Source organism: Myiozetetes cayanensis, unplaced genomic scaffold (assembly GCF_022539395.1).
Source record: "Myiozetetes cayanensis isolate MyiCay16 unplaced genomic scaffold, myiCay2020 scf22, whole genome shotgun sequence".
Taxonomy (NCBI): Eukaryota; Metazoa; Chordata; class Aves; order Passeriformes; family Tyrannidae; genus Myiozetetes; species Myiozetetes cayanensis.
In genome coordinates this window covers 9,326,431-9,343,378 of record NW_026087434.1, presented here as the reverse complement: position 1 = coordinate 9,343,378, position 16,948 = coordinate 9,326,431, and the positions used below count along the sequence as shown (strand labels likewise).

Below are 16,948 nucleotides of genomic sequence, written 5' to 3'. Positions count from 1 at the left end.
TCCCTCTGTCAGGACTAACATGTGGAGATCAAACCCAGCACAACAGCCTTTGAAAGCCAAACTCAAGAACATCCAGCTGAGGAGACCCTTCCCACAACACCATCAGCTCTGGGATTCTCCTTTCCAGGACCAGATCATCCCACAGTTCTCCAAGATTCCATGGAAGTGCCTTAGTCAGCACTCATCCAGCAATCAGTGTAACTCATTTCTCCAATGTATGTGTGCAGTTTTACTACCATAAATTTTTGTACAGAATTTGCTGCTTTCAGAACAGTTTTGCTTTGAGGGCAGAACCAGGTTTTGCTGGCATCTCTTTATTTTATTTTTAACTCCTCCTCCAAACGAGGTAAATTTTTATCCCCATGAAGGGCCTTGATTCTGTGTGTCAGAAGAGATAGCATGATGCTGATTTCTTCGTATATCAGCTTTACATCAATTCCTTAATTGTTGTGCAAAAGGGGATTGTTTCCATCACACTGGCTCAGTGATCTTGTAAAATAATTCCAAACTACAAACTGAAGTTTACAAACTAATTAAAACAGGCAGATTGAGGGGAAATAAAAGAAATAAGGTAAGTAAGACCCTGAGAAGTGTATGAGTTCTCTAAAAGCTGCTCAGTGGGTTAACACAGAGCTCAGGCCACCAGTTCTGGCATCACTGGCCCCTCTCCTTCCCACGACCGGGTATTTGCGAAGCAGATTTCGGGATGGCACAAGGAGAACTTTTGTACTTCAGCTGCAGAGTCAACAGCAAACAATTCCAAAGAATCTCTCTGCTGTGAGAGAAAATAGACAGTGCTGCTGGGCTCTCTGTGGTGTGAAGGGTGATCCCAACCAAGCAGAGCTGAAGTGCAGTGGCAAGAGGAATTTCTTCCCAGCTTCCCTGTGTGTGCTGGCAGAGCTGTGCCAGCTGGCCCAGACGGGTAATTGTGAAGGGAATTAGAGAGGACAGTTCCAGGCAATGCATGAATCACAGCTGTGGGCAGCAACCCTTCCACGGGTGACACGGGCTGCCTCTCCTGCCCCCAGGTTTCCTCACCTCTGCGCTCCGTGTTTTGTGCAATTCCAAACACAAAACCTGCGGCTTCCACGCACAGGTTGCTCCACTGCACATTCCTGGGCCCATGAGCTAAGAGGGAAACCCTTCAGATGGAATAATTCTCCCTGTTCCTTACATCCACCAGCACCAGCCAGGGTAACATCAACAAAATGTCACAGAAAGTTTGGTTTAAGCCTTTAATATATGTCAGCTGTAGCTTGTAAAAGTTGGGTTGGCTTTTTAAGAAAAATAGCCCCAAGATAGGTTTTACTGTAATTGTATCTTCAACAGTTGGAAGTCAGGAGTTTTTTCCCCAGGAATGGCAAGTAAGTGATCAGAAACAGCATCCAAGGAAAGGCAGGTCAGGAGGAGGGCTGAGCTCGCCCTGGAGCAGGGAGTGTGGGTGAGGGAGGTTTTGACAGGTGGGTTGGGAACCAATTATGGTTCCATCCTGCAGACTGACCCACTGCCTTCAGCTGGAGCCCACAGGCTGCTGGGCAGGGCACAGGTCTCCTCTGGACCTGCTGCCACGTTGAGAGCAGGGATCCAGCCAGGCCCAGTACCTGCTCTTGGCTCCTGGGATTCATTTAACACCCCACACTCAGCAGCTGTGGCAGGAGAATGTGTGCTGTGCCCCACTCAGGGGGCACAGAGCCTAAACCTCATAAGAAACAGGATTAGAAGGGAAGGGGAACAAACAGAAATGCACAGCTGGGTTTGCTCTGTGCCCTGCAATCATAAGAGTGGCTGTCCTGCTGGTTGGCTGGTTAATCAATAACTAATTGAGCTGCATCAGTACAGTCTCCAGATCCCATTGCTTGATGATTGACTGATTGATTGATTACACAGACAGCACTGGGAAAGTGCAGCTCCTGACAAGGGGTCGTGGTGGCACTTAGTGGAGCACTGCTGAGATGGGTCTGGAGGGCGCCCAGCTCTGCAAAACACGCTTGTACAATCAGGGCAGAAAGCAGAGAACCCAGAACAACTTCAGAGATGATGGTTGCTCAGAGAAGCTGTGGCTGCCCCATCCCTGGAAGTGTCCAAGGCCAGGTTGGATGAGACTTGGAGCAACCTGGGATTGTGGAAGGTGTCCCTGCCCATGGCAGGGGGCGGAATGAGATGAGCTCTGAGGTCCCTTCCAACCCAAACCATTCAGTGATTCTATGATCAAATCCCCAGCGAGGGATGGTCAGGTCTTCTGTGGGCTCACCTCGCCAACACCCACAGGCCCTGGGGTGACTGTGGGTACCATCACTGGGACTCGAAACAACTCAGCCACGGGCAAGGCAAGTGCCCAGGGCTTTGTGCAACCCCTTTGCACCCAAGCCCGAGTGCCCATACTGCCATAGAGCCCTCAAGAGGCTCTGTACCCCCACCAGTACCCAGGAACACCCCAGGGACATCACTGCCTCCTGCAGTGTCCTGCTGCTGCGGCCCAGGCGTGCTCCCTGCGGGGCCATGGGCAGCACCGCTGTACAGATGTAAGAGGAGATCTTGTTTCTCTCAACCTGAAACCATTTCCTTTCCCCCACTGCCCTCCCTCCCCTCGCTCCCTAATTCGTCCCTGGGGTTTTAATATCTATTTCTCCAAGTGCCACGGGCCAAATTTACTGCTCACATAACTGCCCCGACTTCAATGGCGAAGAGCGTTTAGGGTGCTCCGAGGAGGCGTAAGTAGGAGTGATGTGATGGAATTGAGTAAAGGAAAATATAGTCTGACTGTCAAGAAGAGTTTCCTACCAGTGAAATCTATAGACTGTGGAAGTTTCCCATGGGAACAAGCAGAAACCAAGTTGCTGAAGTCATTTTAAACCAGCACAAGAGAATAGGAAATCAGGCCGGTGACTGGCCAGAAGGAAAGGAGAGATGACATAATGCTACTTCTCCTTCTCTAATTTCTGTGGCTGCACTGCTTTGTCCGTGGAATTATTTTAACGCAACTGGATTTCTCCTTGTGTTCTGGGTGATGTGAAGGCTCTTGCTGCTTCTGGAGAAGTTTCAACTCCTCTGCTGCATTCTGTCCTGGATTAAAGCAATACCCACTGCAGCCCCAGTTATCCTTCCTCTTATTCCTGCTGCTTACAAACCTCTTCTGGGACCTTTTCAGGCTTCTTCCCTGACTTACCTGAGCCTCTGGATCCAGTTCTCTATTTATTGAGCTGTACAGAATGGGCCAACCCCTGGGAACAGTGTCAGGACTTCCCCAGGCCAACAATGCCAGAGCTGTAACCCAGGAGAGTGCCTAGGGATGGAAATCGTCCTGCTTTCAGGGATCCTTCAGGTAGATTCCTCCTAAATCACCTGCTGGAAAATCACAAAGGAATCATTATGTATTTCCATCATTATATATTTTCATCACAAAGGAATGATTTTCATCAAGGCCACAGGGAAACGCTGGTGACTCCTGGCTCTGGTGACTCCTGCCTGCCTAATTTGGGCTCTGTGGATGAAACCAGGGCCGCAGATGCAGTGGCCATGCCCTGCTACCACCCAGTGGCTTTGGCAACCTCTTCCCCACGGAACTTCCTAATGTATTTTCAAATGACTTAACATTCGCTCACCGTCTCAGCATTAGTGACTTAAAGCTCCTCTGTGAGCAACCTCCTACCTCGCACAGTTCCCAGATAATTACAGATTAGAACTGGCTAATTTTTATTTTTGTAAAGCTGTCAGAGATCTATGTTTGTTATTATTGTCTCCTAGGTTGCCAGTTGCATAAATACATATGTAAAACCCCCTTTGATCTCTAAGTATAATGACACAGATTTATCAAATGTTTGCCTTTTTCTGTCTCTTTGAAAAGGCTGATTTATGGAGTGCAGTCCCTACCTCCCTTCCTCTCTTGAAATATGAAGTGTTTGTGAGCAGCCAAGGTAATATTTAATATCCTGCCAAGAATCCTTTGCACTTCCTAACAAATGAACTACAACCTAACCAAATGGTTCACATCTGTTTAGCCTCTTCTCCTTTTTAACTAAACAAATTAGCATTAGAATACCTGGGAGGCACACAAAGTCCCTTTCTAGATGACAGAACACAGACAATTATTAGCAAGGGGAGTAACTGTACTGAAAGGAGCAGGCCTGGACCCAGCAGATGTTTTCACATCTCCTGTAGTGTCCATGAATGACCCGCAGCGCAGCGGACACGCTGCCACGGCCTTTTGAAGTGGGTGAGGAGTCCATTCACAGTCCCCTCCTGAATGAAATTAAAGGCAGTGGCCCCAGTGAGTTAAGTGTTCCACTTAAACCACTCCCAGCGAAGATAAGTTTTGTTGTGGGGGAGTTTTCCCCCCGTAAATGGCTAAAACAAGGAGCATCACCCCACTCCTCCCCGCCCCCAGGCTCAGGATGCTCAGGAGGTGACAGACCTGGGTTCATTTCTGTTTCCACCAGTGGTTTCTCACCCCAAGAGCATCAACCCACCCACCCTCATCGCCCTCCCTCTCCGGGAAACAAGGTGTGACGGGTTATTTGGGTTTTAGGAGAATCACGAGGCGCGAACAAACATCTGCAAAGCACGGTTTGCATTATTAGAGGCTCCCCCAGTCTGCACATGGGCAATTACAAACTCACACCCCTCCGACCACGAGGGGCCTTTCAAGCGCCCCTGTTCCCGCTGGGGTCCCAAACACCTTTAAATCAGAGGTTCAGGGGAGGCTCTGGGGCGGGACGGGACGGGACGGGGCGAGACGGGCTCTGCTCGGAGCGCTCGGCTAATTGGATTCATCGCTGGAGGAGGGAGCCAAAGGAAACACGTGTTTTATTAGGGCTAACACTTAGCTTTTATTGTAAACGTTTTGAAAAAGAAAACACTCTCAAGCTTCACAGAGATACTGCTATTAATACATCATCCGAATAACAAGTGATTAAAACCAACAACAGCTACTATGAAAATGTGGCTTTGTAGCCCTGGACCGCATGGGACGCAGCCGGGAAAATCATTATGAACACACCAGCGGGGTGCAATTATAAATAAAAACAGCTCTGTAAAGGCTACAAAAGCAGCAATAATCAGTCCGGTCTGTGGTTTAGTGAGGGCTACAGACATTACGGAAGGTGCTATTTATTACCAGAGCCAGGGACACCGCTGGATGGAGGGGTGCAACTTCAGGAGGAGTCAACAGAGGGAGTTCCCGGCCGAGCGAGGCACAGCCCGCACATCCCGCTCTGTCCGTCCGTCCGTCCAGCGCGGCCTGCCCGCAGTCCCCGCCACAGACAAGGATGCAAAGGGCTGGTGGTGTCATCTGTTGGCAGCCCTGGAAGCACTGCCCGGCCCGGGGACGGACCTGCACCCTGTGCAGAGCTGCGGGTGAGGAGCACAGGGCACAGACACCGTGGGAACATCTGCCTGCAGATGCTTCCTCTGCACTCTTCCCACTGCTCATTTGTGAGGCGAGGAGGGTTAATCAGCCTCACTCCCACTGTATTCCCAGCTCCTGCCAGTCCTTACTCCCGGGGAAAGCCAAGGCAATGTATGGAACAAGCAGGCCAGGAGCATCAGACTGGGGAGAAGAGATCTAAATATTATTCCCCTCTGCTGCTGGGTGACTACGTGGCCCCGGGCATCCCGTCTCCCCTCGGCATCCCTCGGTGTCCCTTCGGTGCTGCTGGGAGTGATTCAGTGCCAAGAGCGTCGCTCACCCAGCCCCTGGCGGTTCTGCAGCGCGAGTGTCCCTACGAACCTGGGAGCTCAGCTGATAAACTCGGGCTGTTCCCTTCCCCGCTCTGGATGCCGTCCAGCAGCTCCCTTGGAAGCACGGCGGAAACGCCTTAATCACCTCGTTTGCATCTCCGTTTCAAGTTTAATTTGATACAGTGCCTCCTCTCCCCGGCCAAAAAAAAAAAAAAAAAAAAGTAATAAAAAAAATCCCAAACATCTCCCAGTCGCACAAATCTTCATCTTTCTCCTTGCTCAGAAAACAAAAGGCAGGTCCCTGTGCCAGACACTTCCTTGTAAATGCCTTGTGTGTCTGCATCCTGCACCGGGGGAGGAGAGGATTGGTGATGGAGCCCATCCTGTCTGGCCGGGAGCTCTGTGCTCTGCCCTCTCCCCACCCCACCTGCAGGGATGCCTCCCCCTGCTTTTCCACCTTCTGGCTTTCTGGATGAGCAAGATGGTCAAGATGTCCCCAGGGGTCTCAGTTAGGGACAGTTTGGGCAGTGTGGGAGATCAGAGCCCTGCTGTTCCCAATCCCCTGGGGGAAATTCCCCAAAGTTTGTGTTTCTCTTGAAGAACAGACAGCCCAGCTGCAGCTGCAGTTCCGAGGGCACAGGCGATGTATGTTATAGCACATACTCCATGAAAAAATGTACCAAAGAGAAGCTGTAGTTGAAATAGGAGTTGTTAAAAAGGGGAGCAGGGGGCAGAAAGGACCTTGGGATGTGTCTGGGACAGTGAAACCAGGGGAAAAGCCACAACCACTGAACTGCCCCAGTCCCTGGGGCCACCCACACATTGGAGACACATGGAAACCTCTGGGTACCACAGTCTGCCTCACTCCATGGGCAGGACTGAAGAAGGGCTCCTGGAAAAATGGGAATACAGGTATGGATGCAGGGCAATGGTTCCAGCACTAGTGGTGAGGACCAGGCACCCTCCTTTCTAGCACCTCTTTTCAGAGGTGTGCTCTCCAAAGCACAGGAACTGTGACAGCAGCTTCTCACCAGCTCCTCGGGATGGTCCAGGCCCACCACACTCAGAGCATCTCTTTGGAGGTGTCAGCAGTTTGGGAGCTGTGACCTTTCAGGGACTGGGGTAACGCCCAGTACCTTCCCAGAACGCATGAATGCACCAACCTGAGCCCACTGCCAAACCCTCAGTTCTCGCTCCAAGGCCTGGGGGTGCCAGAACTGGTTGGGAGCAGGAGGAAAAACATCTCCACATTGTGGGAAAACAGCTCGTTCTGCCAACCCTGCTCTGTGAAACAGTTGAACTGTGCCTTTTTGGAACACTGGAAACTAAATCCCAGCCCGAGGCACCGACCCAGGCTGGAAAATCTTCAGTGCAAACAGTTAAAGTCTGGAAGCAGAAAAGCAGAGGTGACAGACAGTGTGTGAGGTGGAGCTGATGAGAGGTGCTCCTGCCAGCTCTTCGAAATGTGTTACTCTGCCAGTGTTTTCAATGGCTTTGGGACACCTTACACATGCCCTGCTCAACTGGCCTCCTTTCCTTTGAGTCAGGGAGAATGTGACCAGTGGAAGCCACAAAGGTGATTAAGGGACCAGAGCATCTCTCTGATGAGGAGAGACTGCAGGAGCTGGGCCTGGTTAGTCTGGAGAAGAGCAGATGAGAGAGGATCTCATCAATCCATACAAACATCTCCAAGGTGGGTGTCAGAGGACGGTGCCAGACTTGTCAGTGGTGCCCAGTGACAGGACGAGGGGCAATGGCCATAAACTAAGACACAGCAAGAGTCACCTCAACGTGAGGATGAACTTCTTACCACGGAGGTGGCAGAGCCCTGGAATAGCTCCTTAGGGAGGGCCTGGAGTCTCCTCTCTGGAGATATTCCAACCCCACCTGGAGGTGTTCCTGTGTCACCTGCTCCAGGTGACCCTGCCTAGGCAGGGGGGTTGGGCTGGGGGATCCCCAGGGGTCCTTTCCAACCCTGACTATTCTATGATTCTGTGAACAGAAGGGTTTGGGAAGCAGCTCCAAAGCTTGCTAGATCTCATGCCAAAGTCCTAGAAACCTGTAGTACATTTATTTCAGAGGGCACTAAAACACATGGAGGGAACCACCCAGCAAGGCACAGTCTGAGGGATCTCACAGAGGAGCGTCCTCACCAGTGACACTTCTGACCACTCAGCTGTCACCTCTGACTCCAAATTAACACCACATTGTTTGGGAGATGATGAACATTAAAACCAGAGTTTAACTTGTCTTGGGCAGGGCCAAGTGCCAGATGTGCACCCACAGGGGCCAAGCCCTGCCCTGCAGCACTGACCTTGCCAGGACTGCGAGAAGAAACAGCAGCTCCGAGAGGCAAAACAACCAACTCAAGGTCCCACGGGCAGCACAAGTGGCATCCTGCATCCCATGAGCCCTTGACTGGGCTGGCTTTTTGCCTGGTCAAGAAATTCCATGATTAGAAATGCCACTGGGGACAGCCTGTCTAGTATTACCACCTCCAGCAGAGCTGCTCGGGAGGGAAACAGTGCTGATATTTCTGTTTTAATAGCCAAGTGTTCTGCAGACAGCCTGCATTTCCAAGGAAGAGGGAATATCTAATCACCTCTGGAGAGCAACCAGGACAACATGCTTTCTATCTGTAATGATAATGATTTCTAATAGTATCACTCTTGTTTCCATTCCTACTCTCCTGGGATGGTCAGAACTGAAAAGGACGTGTGTGTTTTGTGTAAGCCTTGAAGTGCCGTGGCCTGGCTGAGTGGGAAACGCTGCTGGAGCCAGGAGAGTGTGAATGTGTGACTCTGCTGGGGCAGATTGTATCGGAGACTGATACAGGAAGTGAGAAAAAAAAAAACCCTCAGTGGGGGAAACGAGAGGGAAAAGTGCCGTGAGCACTGGGATTGGGTTTCCTCATTCATGCTGGAACAGAGAGCAGAGCCACACCAACTGCTGCTGTGCTGGGATGCCAGCAGTGCCAGGGGTACTGGGATGCCAGCAGTGCCAGGGCACTGGGATGCCAGCAGTGCCAGGGGCACTGGGATGCCAGCAGTGCCAGGGTACTGTGTGTGAGCTCACAGGGGACCTGGGGGCTCCCTGCAAACTCGAGAGAGCTCAGGACAACTCTCAGTTGTGTCACTCTGTGAGGTCAGAGCTGTGCTCAGTGATCTGCTGAAGGTGAGGGCAAAGCAGGGATGTGGGGGAACCCAGTGCCAGCTCCCTGCAAGGCTCCCTAAAGCCTGACCCAGCACTCACCCTGCACTGATGGAGAGAACAACGGGCCAGGGCTGACACAGCCACGAGCTGTTCCCTCCTCCAGCAAGGTGAAGTTCCTCCATCCCTATTTTACAGCTGGAGAGCATTTCTTCTGCAGAGGTCTGGAAAGAATGAAGATCCCCTGAGCCCCAGGGCTACTGTTTTATCCACAAAACCACACAAAAGGTTTAAAGTCCAAAGAGACTAAAACCAGCTTCATCCTCTTGAGCCCCTGGCCCAGATTCCTACGTGAGCTCTGGTCCAGCTCCTGGTGGTGCAGAGCTGTCTGTTGTGGGAGCAGCACCGAGATGGGACCCCCTCAGCAGACCCAGGGCCCTTTTCCCTGCAGAATTTGAGCAGCAATATCAGCAGTGCTGGAGGGGGGAAGGCTGGCATTAATCCTCACAGGGACCACAAACACCCCTGGATGAGGGCAGACAGTTCAGGATTTTTAATTTCCACAGCGGCAACAGCAATATTGAAAAGGAGACCTGAGAGCACCTGCTGCACTGTCCATTTGCAAAAAAAAGGCTTCAGTTTGGCAAGGTGTTTATTTCCAAAGCACAGGCAACTGCAACACTCCCAAAAGGCAGTAAAATGGCAGTAGATGGCTTCATTTGTTTATGGCCAGTTTGTAGCAGATGAGGGAACACCTCCTAGGCAAAACAAAAAAAAGCTTATTTTATTGACTGTTTCTTACTTTTAAACCCCAGATCCACTGATTCTAAAGCCATGCTTTCTTTCCAGGCCAGACCCACTGGGTGTGGAGATGGTGCAGCCCAGTGACCTGCATTTTGCAGACACTCAGTGATGATTACAAAGCTCCTGTCTAGCCCTAAACCCTGTGAATGTTACACATTTTGGCCCTAGAAATGAAGATGACTGTTCTTACAAGCTCAACCACAGGCATGTCCTTGGGACCTTTAATCAGAATGGAATTCCTCAGGACAGCACCCGGTACTTGCAGGCCATCTGAAGGCTGGCTCTGGAATGACTTAGGAGAAAACCACAACCCTCCTGCTTCAGCACCACTTTCTGCCCCTGGGAGCAAAATCTGTGAATTTTCCTGTGAGCCATTTGCTCTTTACAGGTTCCTCTGTCGGCTTAAGGTTGACCAAATTCTTTGGTTTGGTACAAGCCCTTTCCACTCACATGCAACTTGGTTTCAGTTGCTGCTTGCACAACAAATCAGTGTTTCACAAGCTCTTGCAGTGACCAAGAACATGCTGCTGTGAGAAATGCCACAGAACTACCAAATACCTTTGCAATTAACTGAACTGGACCAGAGTTCCAAACAGAAGTGAACAGTGTAAAACAGATTTGGAGCGTTCATCCCTGTTGTACAGTCTGTACTTTATTGCAGAGAAGACTGAATGCATTTTTAAAACAAATTCAGGAGTTGCACAGGAGTTTCCAGACAGTTCCACAAAGTGCTGCCCACAGTAACCTGAGCACAACAGAGCCTGTCAGACAGCGAGAGGGGACTCCAGCCTGTCATCTGCAATCACCCCAGAGTCACCAAATCCTGCAGCCAATTTCTTAAGAGCCACATAAACCAGGGTGGCCCTGCTCCTGAGAGCACCTCTGCCAGCACAGCAGAGGTCAAACCGTGTCACTCCTGATTTACACCAGTGTAACCCAGACCAGAGTCAGGCTTGGGTCCCGAGAGCAGCCAGGGAAGGGTTTGTGCCAGTGTGAGATGCCTGTGGTGGCAGATTTGTGATGTTTCCTGAAGGAATTTACTTGGGATCAGGTTTGAGACAGTGTCTCCCATTTCAGGTGCTGCTGTATCTTTGGATTGATGCTCAACCTGCTGCCCAGTCCCTTTCCACGTGGGAAAGAAATCTTGGCATGGAAACACATCAAGTCGTAACAGGCACTGACTACCACAATAAACTCTCACCGCCTCTGTCTGCCCTGGGTGCTGCCGTGGCTGGGAGCATCCCAGCAGGTCACAGCCAGCCCCAGGCAGGCTGAGGGTGAGCCACAGCCCTGCAGCAGGATCCACAAGCACTGTGGCCAGAAATGTTCTTCAGTGTATCAGATAGCAGAGACAATGCACTTTCCTCGGGAGACCATCCACAGTAATTGCTTTGGAGAGACACAGGCTGCATCAGCAAGTGAACATTATGGTATTAGGCTAAAATCCTCAACCTTTTTTCTGTAAATGTGTTTCCTTACCTATTAATTACCCTCAAAGTGAAACCTTTCTCTGAGCCACCACAGTGTGACATTAAATAGAGCTCAAACTCTTGATGCCAGTCCAGAGCTTGTCCGAGGACGCCGAGAGTGAACGGGCTGGCACAAGACACCTGAGCGTGGAAAATCCTTACAACCACCTGACTCTGGGACCTGCTTCCCACCTCCTCCACCTTTCACAGCCTCACTGCCAGAAACAGTAATGGTGATTTTTACCAGCTGAAGATCTGACACCCAGCATTCAAACTCTAACCACGTGGGACCCAGAAGCTCCCCGTGATGGAAGTACAGTAGAATGGCTCAGTGTGTTCAAGGGATGTGCTACAGCAGAGCTTTCACCTGGAGGGTGTTTAAATGCTGGTGTGTGGTGCGCTGAGAGGCAGTTTCCTTTACCCCTTTAGCACTGTGCCAGTTGTATGCAAGCCAAAAATCTCCTGGGGCGAACGGGAACCTCGGGAAAAGCAACTGACTGAACAAAGCCCCTGAAAGTGAGGGTTTTGGTGCAACACCAGTGCAGGGATGGTGGGGACTGAGACAAAACCCCAACCCACCGTGTGTGCCTCAAAGCTTAAATCAAAGGAAAGGGTGCTTGGGGAGCAGGGTGAGAAATCATTCATGGGTCGGTGCCCGGCGGCTTCGCCGAGGCTGCCAGTGCTGGCGGTGGAACGTGTGCGCATGTGACTCATTAACTGACCCAACCACCCACCAGGACAGGGACCACGGCCCACAGGGACTCCAGAAGGCCACCCCAAAGCAATGTGCTTCTGCCACAGGTGAAATTCTAGCACGTGATAGCCGTGGGGCCCCCGAGGGCTTTGAGGTCTCCTGGCTACTCCCTCGCAAAAGAAAATAGAAACTCATGGCAGGAAGTGGCCGCTAGGCACAAATGATTCTTCCTCAAACAGATTCCCACAGGATCCCCCACAGTAATCACTAAAATAAACTACCTGACGTGCCACGAGGACAACATACAATCGACAGTTAAGGCAATCTAATTTCCATAGCCCTCCCGTGACTTTCCCCCTTTCCCAGCACGTCGCCTTTGTCTTCCTTGTCCAGGACCGACTTCTTGCAGGTGAACATGACCAGCAGCAGCATTGGCAGGTGCCACAGGCTGCAGAAGAAGAGCTTCCTGGAGCTGCTGCGATCTGCATCCCTGTAGAAGCGGAAGCCGAGGTAGGAGATGTAGAGGTTGATGGGGAGCGAAATGACGGGGAAAGTCCACGTGGTGACGTCGAGGACAGGAGCCACCACGGAGAGTCCGATTAAGGCCAAGCAGTGGCGCAGAGCCACCCTCCTGCACAGCCCCGGGTGGGTGACAGACATCATACAGTATCCTCCTCTGGAGTAATCCTCCCGCAGGCCCCAGCTCAGGGCGTTGAAGTGAGGGAACTGCCAGGAGTAAAGGATCCCTCCCAACAGCAGAGCACCTGTGATGGGGCAGAGAGAAAGGACATCAGGAGTTAGAAGGTCCTGCAAGGAGCGCCACACGCAGAACTCGGCTGTCACGGGCTGTTTGTGCCAGCACTACACACACGTGGCACCTGTGGCACTGCTCAGGGCAGCTCCATGAGACAAGGAACCTCTGGTTTAAAGGGCATTCACACAGGGTTGTGCATGGTGGGTTGTCTGCGTTTGAAACACAATTTGCAAAGCACTTCAGCAGGTCACCTCCTCCTAACGAACCATCGCTAACTGGTTTCTGCACCAACTCAGTCTCTAGCTGAGGGAGCTGGTGGGAATGAAGCAAAGTTGGGCAAGAGACTGTTTTCTTGGAAGCCTCTTGATTCTGCCCCTGGTTTCCTGAGTTGGTGCATCCAGAGAAGAGAAGAGCCAGTGGGCAGAGCAGTGTCACACTGACCAGACACAGGGAGCCCTGCTCAGTGACACCAGGCAAGGAAGGTAAGCTGCTCCTCCTGAGACCTGGGGACACACCACCACCCTGGGAGCCTGGAGCATGGCTAAGCTCTCTGCCTGCCCACTGTGTGAGGGAGGGAACTGCTCCTGGCATGGGAGAAGCTCCATCACGGACCCAGGCAGGCGGCAGAACGGGCAGAAGCTGCTAATGAGGTGTCAGGAGATGGAGAACTTCTTCCTTCTCCAAACCAGCTGCAGAAACTTTTAAGTAGTTTGATCAAGTAACTCTGTTCACACCAATTAACTACTTTCACAATTAAAAAGGAGCTGTGGAAGCACCACATTTCCACAGCTCTCCCTGGGACACAGCACAGGGCTTACTGAGGCAGGAGCAGCTTATGTGCTGATTTCAGAGAGCTTCCAGGAGGCCCTCAGACTAAACTCCCTTCACTAATTTTGTCTGAAGACACAAAAAAATCCCCCAAGGCTGTTGCACATTATGAGCATTCCTGGATTTTCCTTTTGTTTCCCTAGCTCCCTAACCCTCCACTCTGGCATTAACACTTTCTTTGCATCTCCCTGCCTCCATGAGCTCTTTCTCTATGGAAACTACTTCTCAACTGGAGCCACGAGCCCAGTATTTTTTAGTGATTTGAGAGAAACAGAAACAGCAACACTTCTCTGCACACAGGTTAATATATTTCAATTCTTCCCCAAACAGTCATTTCTTCTCCAGTGACTGCTTGGGCTCCAACAAAGAACAAGTCACTGTGTCCTCCGAACAGCTTCATGGTTCACATCTCCTCTCCATCTGCTCCTTGGGGCTGTGCATGCCTAGTTCTTGTCTCAAACAGCCAAACTTACACTGGTGCTGTCTTGCAAATAATAATAATCTCAGTTTGCAAGAAAAGCCTTTTCCCCCTGATCTTACCTCCAGTGAGGGAACACTCCACTACATTTCATGCAGGTTTCCAAGGGCTTATAAATCCAGCAGTGGTATAAAAGACCCATCTCACTGCTTTTTTAAATCAGTTACAAATACTCCTTGAGGTGAGTCTGTGCCCCTGGAAGTTGATTACAGGAAGCACAGAGACACACCTTGGGGGTGCTGCTTTCAGAACATTGTCTGCCATGAATTACAGGAGATTTCATGGAATCACAGAATGGTTTAGGTTGGAAGACCCAAAGATCACCTCATTCTCCCCCATTGCCATGGGCAGGGACACCTTCCACTCTCCCAGGTTGCTCCAAGCCCCGTCCAACCTGGCCTTGGACACTTCCAGGGATCCAGGAGCAGCCACAGCTTCTCTGGGCAGCCTGTGCCAGGGCCTCCCCACCCTCACAGGGAAGGATTTCTTCATAATATCCCATCTAACCCTGCCATCTGGCAGTTTGAAGCCATTCCTCCCTTTCCTGTCACTCCAGGCTCTCATAAATAGCCTTTCTCCATCTTTTTTTAGGCCCCTTAGGTACTGGAAGGTGGCTATCAGGTCACTTCATTTCCTGGACTATGCCTCAAAACGCTGCAAATCCAGCTATTCAATCCTACTAAAGTCAACTTTCCAGGTGTGGATGTTTAGCACCTTCTATAAACTGGAAGCCTTTAGGACACCTGAAAATGGTGTACCCCAAAATGACCAACAATTCCAGAAAGTCATGGCAAGCAAAGTAATTTTGCCCCTGACAAAACAGGATTTGATTCAGTTCTGACAAAATCTAAGGGAGAAGCTCTACTGAAACAAACCAGAATGAAACTTACTGGAGGAGCAGCTCTCCCTACACCAGGAGGAACAACGGGGAGAATGTTCTTGTCATAAGTCATTCCTTAGCTCTTTCCTCCTCTTGTAAAACACATTACCGGAGGCGAGATCCTGGCCATGATAAACCTACGAGGGGAATACTTTTCAAGTTCCACACCTGAAAGTGCTCCTGAGACACTGCTCAGAACTTAGGGAGGGGTAAGCTGCAGTTATCCATCAGCTGAGGACACTCAGGCAGACGGGGCCAGGCGCAGGACTTGGAGCAGAGGCTGTCCCTGCTTCCCACGGCTGCGGAACAGCCGGCTTTTCATCCGGCAAGTGCGGCGTTCCCCGTGCTTGGGCTCTGACACAGGCTTTGCTTACTCAATTGTTCAAATGCTGTGTGCAGCCAAGCTCAAAACACACCCTAAACCTCAAACACACAAACCCCTTTAACAGTTCCCTAACTATAACACGCCATTAAAAAAAAAAAAAAAAAAAGTCATCTGGAGAAACTTTTAAACACAAACAGACCAACTAAACTACTTGAGGCTGGATTCCCATTTACAAAGCTCTGGTTTTTACATGCAAGCCCTTTGGAATTTAATTACTTTGATTACATTACAACCATTGAGATAATTGATATTTTACAGAGAAGCTGAACAGTAAAACAATTTAATAGGCCATTATGAGGATTTTAACTGACCAATCTTTCTGTTCAGTTCCCATGTGCTGGGACATCCTGTAATTTCCTCGGCCCAGGCGGAGATTGTCGGGTTGTCAGAGATTTTTAAGTGTCACGTAAGACTGATGACTGGCAAAGCACAGCACACGGTACAGCACAATCCACCATCAAATGAGCTCACAGTAGGAACCCTGTCAGGCCCAGAGCAGACACTGTAATACTCATTAATTACTAGATGAATGTTAACTATGTCATAATTAAGTCAGCTGTGTTTTTAAGCAATATTACAGCGAGACGAGCTCTGGAGACTAACCTGGTTCAAAACAGAGCTGAGTCTGCTCTGCGGCCTCTGTGTAGTTCCCAATAGTTTGGGAACTCGGCTTAATAATTGCAAATCTCCCTTTTCCCTGTGGAGTTTATAATTAAGGGAACACCAGACAAGGTCGTTCCCCACAGGAACATGCGGAGCTGGTGCCAGGTTCGTGAAAGCAAAGCTGGATGTCGGAGCAGAGACATTGCCTGGGCAGTGGGAGATAACTGGCACCCAGAGCACACCCTGGGACACCCTGGGCACCCAGGGGACAGCCAGGGGACAGCCATCAACTCAGGCTCATCCACAGTTAAACCTGAGTGCAGGCAGACTGACAGGAACTCAGATGTCTCAGCTTTTCTGCAGGACCACAGGTACTTGGCTCGTGGACATCCCAAACTCCTTGGCAACTTTTAATTGCTGCAACTGAGCCCATTTATGACCAATTCTTCACCTTTCCAAGTGGGAGAACCTGGCACAGATGCAGCAGACACTTACAAATCCTGGTAACCTGGCAGATGAGTCCTGTTTGATTTTGGGAATAAATGAAACCTGTCAAGGCAAACAGGACCCAGGTCTCCAGAATTTTTTCACTCCTGTGTGCAAAATAGGTCTAAAATGTTTTCTTCTTGAGCTCCTATTCTTTAATCACTTTGCCCTAGCTTAAATCATCTCAAAAGTTCCAGGATTGCAGAGAACCAGGTAGGTCCTAAACCACCCCCAGAGCTAAAGATAAATAACAGGTTTTACTGTTCCTCATGAATTTTAAGGTTAAGCTATTATTTCCTTTCTTAAATTCTTTTTTGAAGTATTTAAATAGTAATAGACCTTCTTTTTAATAAACAAGAACAAGCTAAGATTTTTATTTTATTTTAATATCTAAGATAAAGCCAAAATGTCAACTGGTGTAGAAGGAGGTAGAAAATGGTTCTTTCTTTCTGTAAATAAATTTTTATCTAGCGAAATACTGAAACTTTATAAATTGCACTTTCCCTAAAACAAACAAGACACTAAATTCCATAGTCATTTGGAAACTGCTTGGCAAGATGTTTTAAGGCTCAATAAATTTGGGAAAGGCTCGGAAATAATTGTGAGATGAGGATTCCAAAAGCAACTGTTACGACTCTGGGTTTGCAAAGCACAGCAGCTGACAGTCCAATTTTCAGAACTACAAAAACAAGAAGCATCCCCCTCTGAGATTCTGCTCTTCACGGTGTCAAGAAGGACATG

At 50.0% G+C, this 16,948-nt stretch overlaps 1 protein-coding gene across 1 annotated transcript in view; it reads right to left on the bottom strand.

Moving 5' to 3' along the window:
* Positions 1-9,317: 9,317 nt before the first annotated feature.
* LOC126641842 (protoheme IX farnesyltransferase, mitochondrial) overlaps positions 9,318-16,948 on the bottom strand; it is a 103,170-nt gene continuing 95,539 nt past the window's right edge. The window contains exon 7 of the mRNA XM_050318939.1: positions 9,318-12,557. Coding sequence (XP_050174896.1) covers positions 12,109-12,557 — 449 coding nt within the window. The 3' untranslated portion in view covers positions 9,318-12,108. The remainder of the gene's footprint in view (positions 12,558-16,948) is intronic.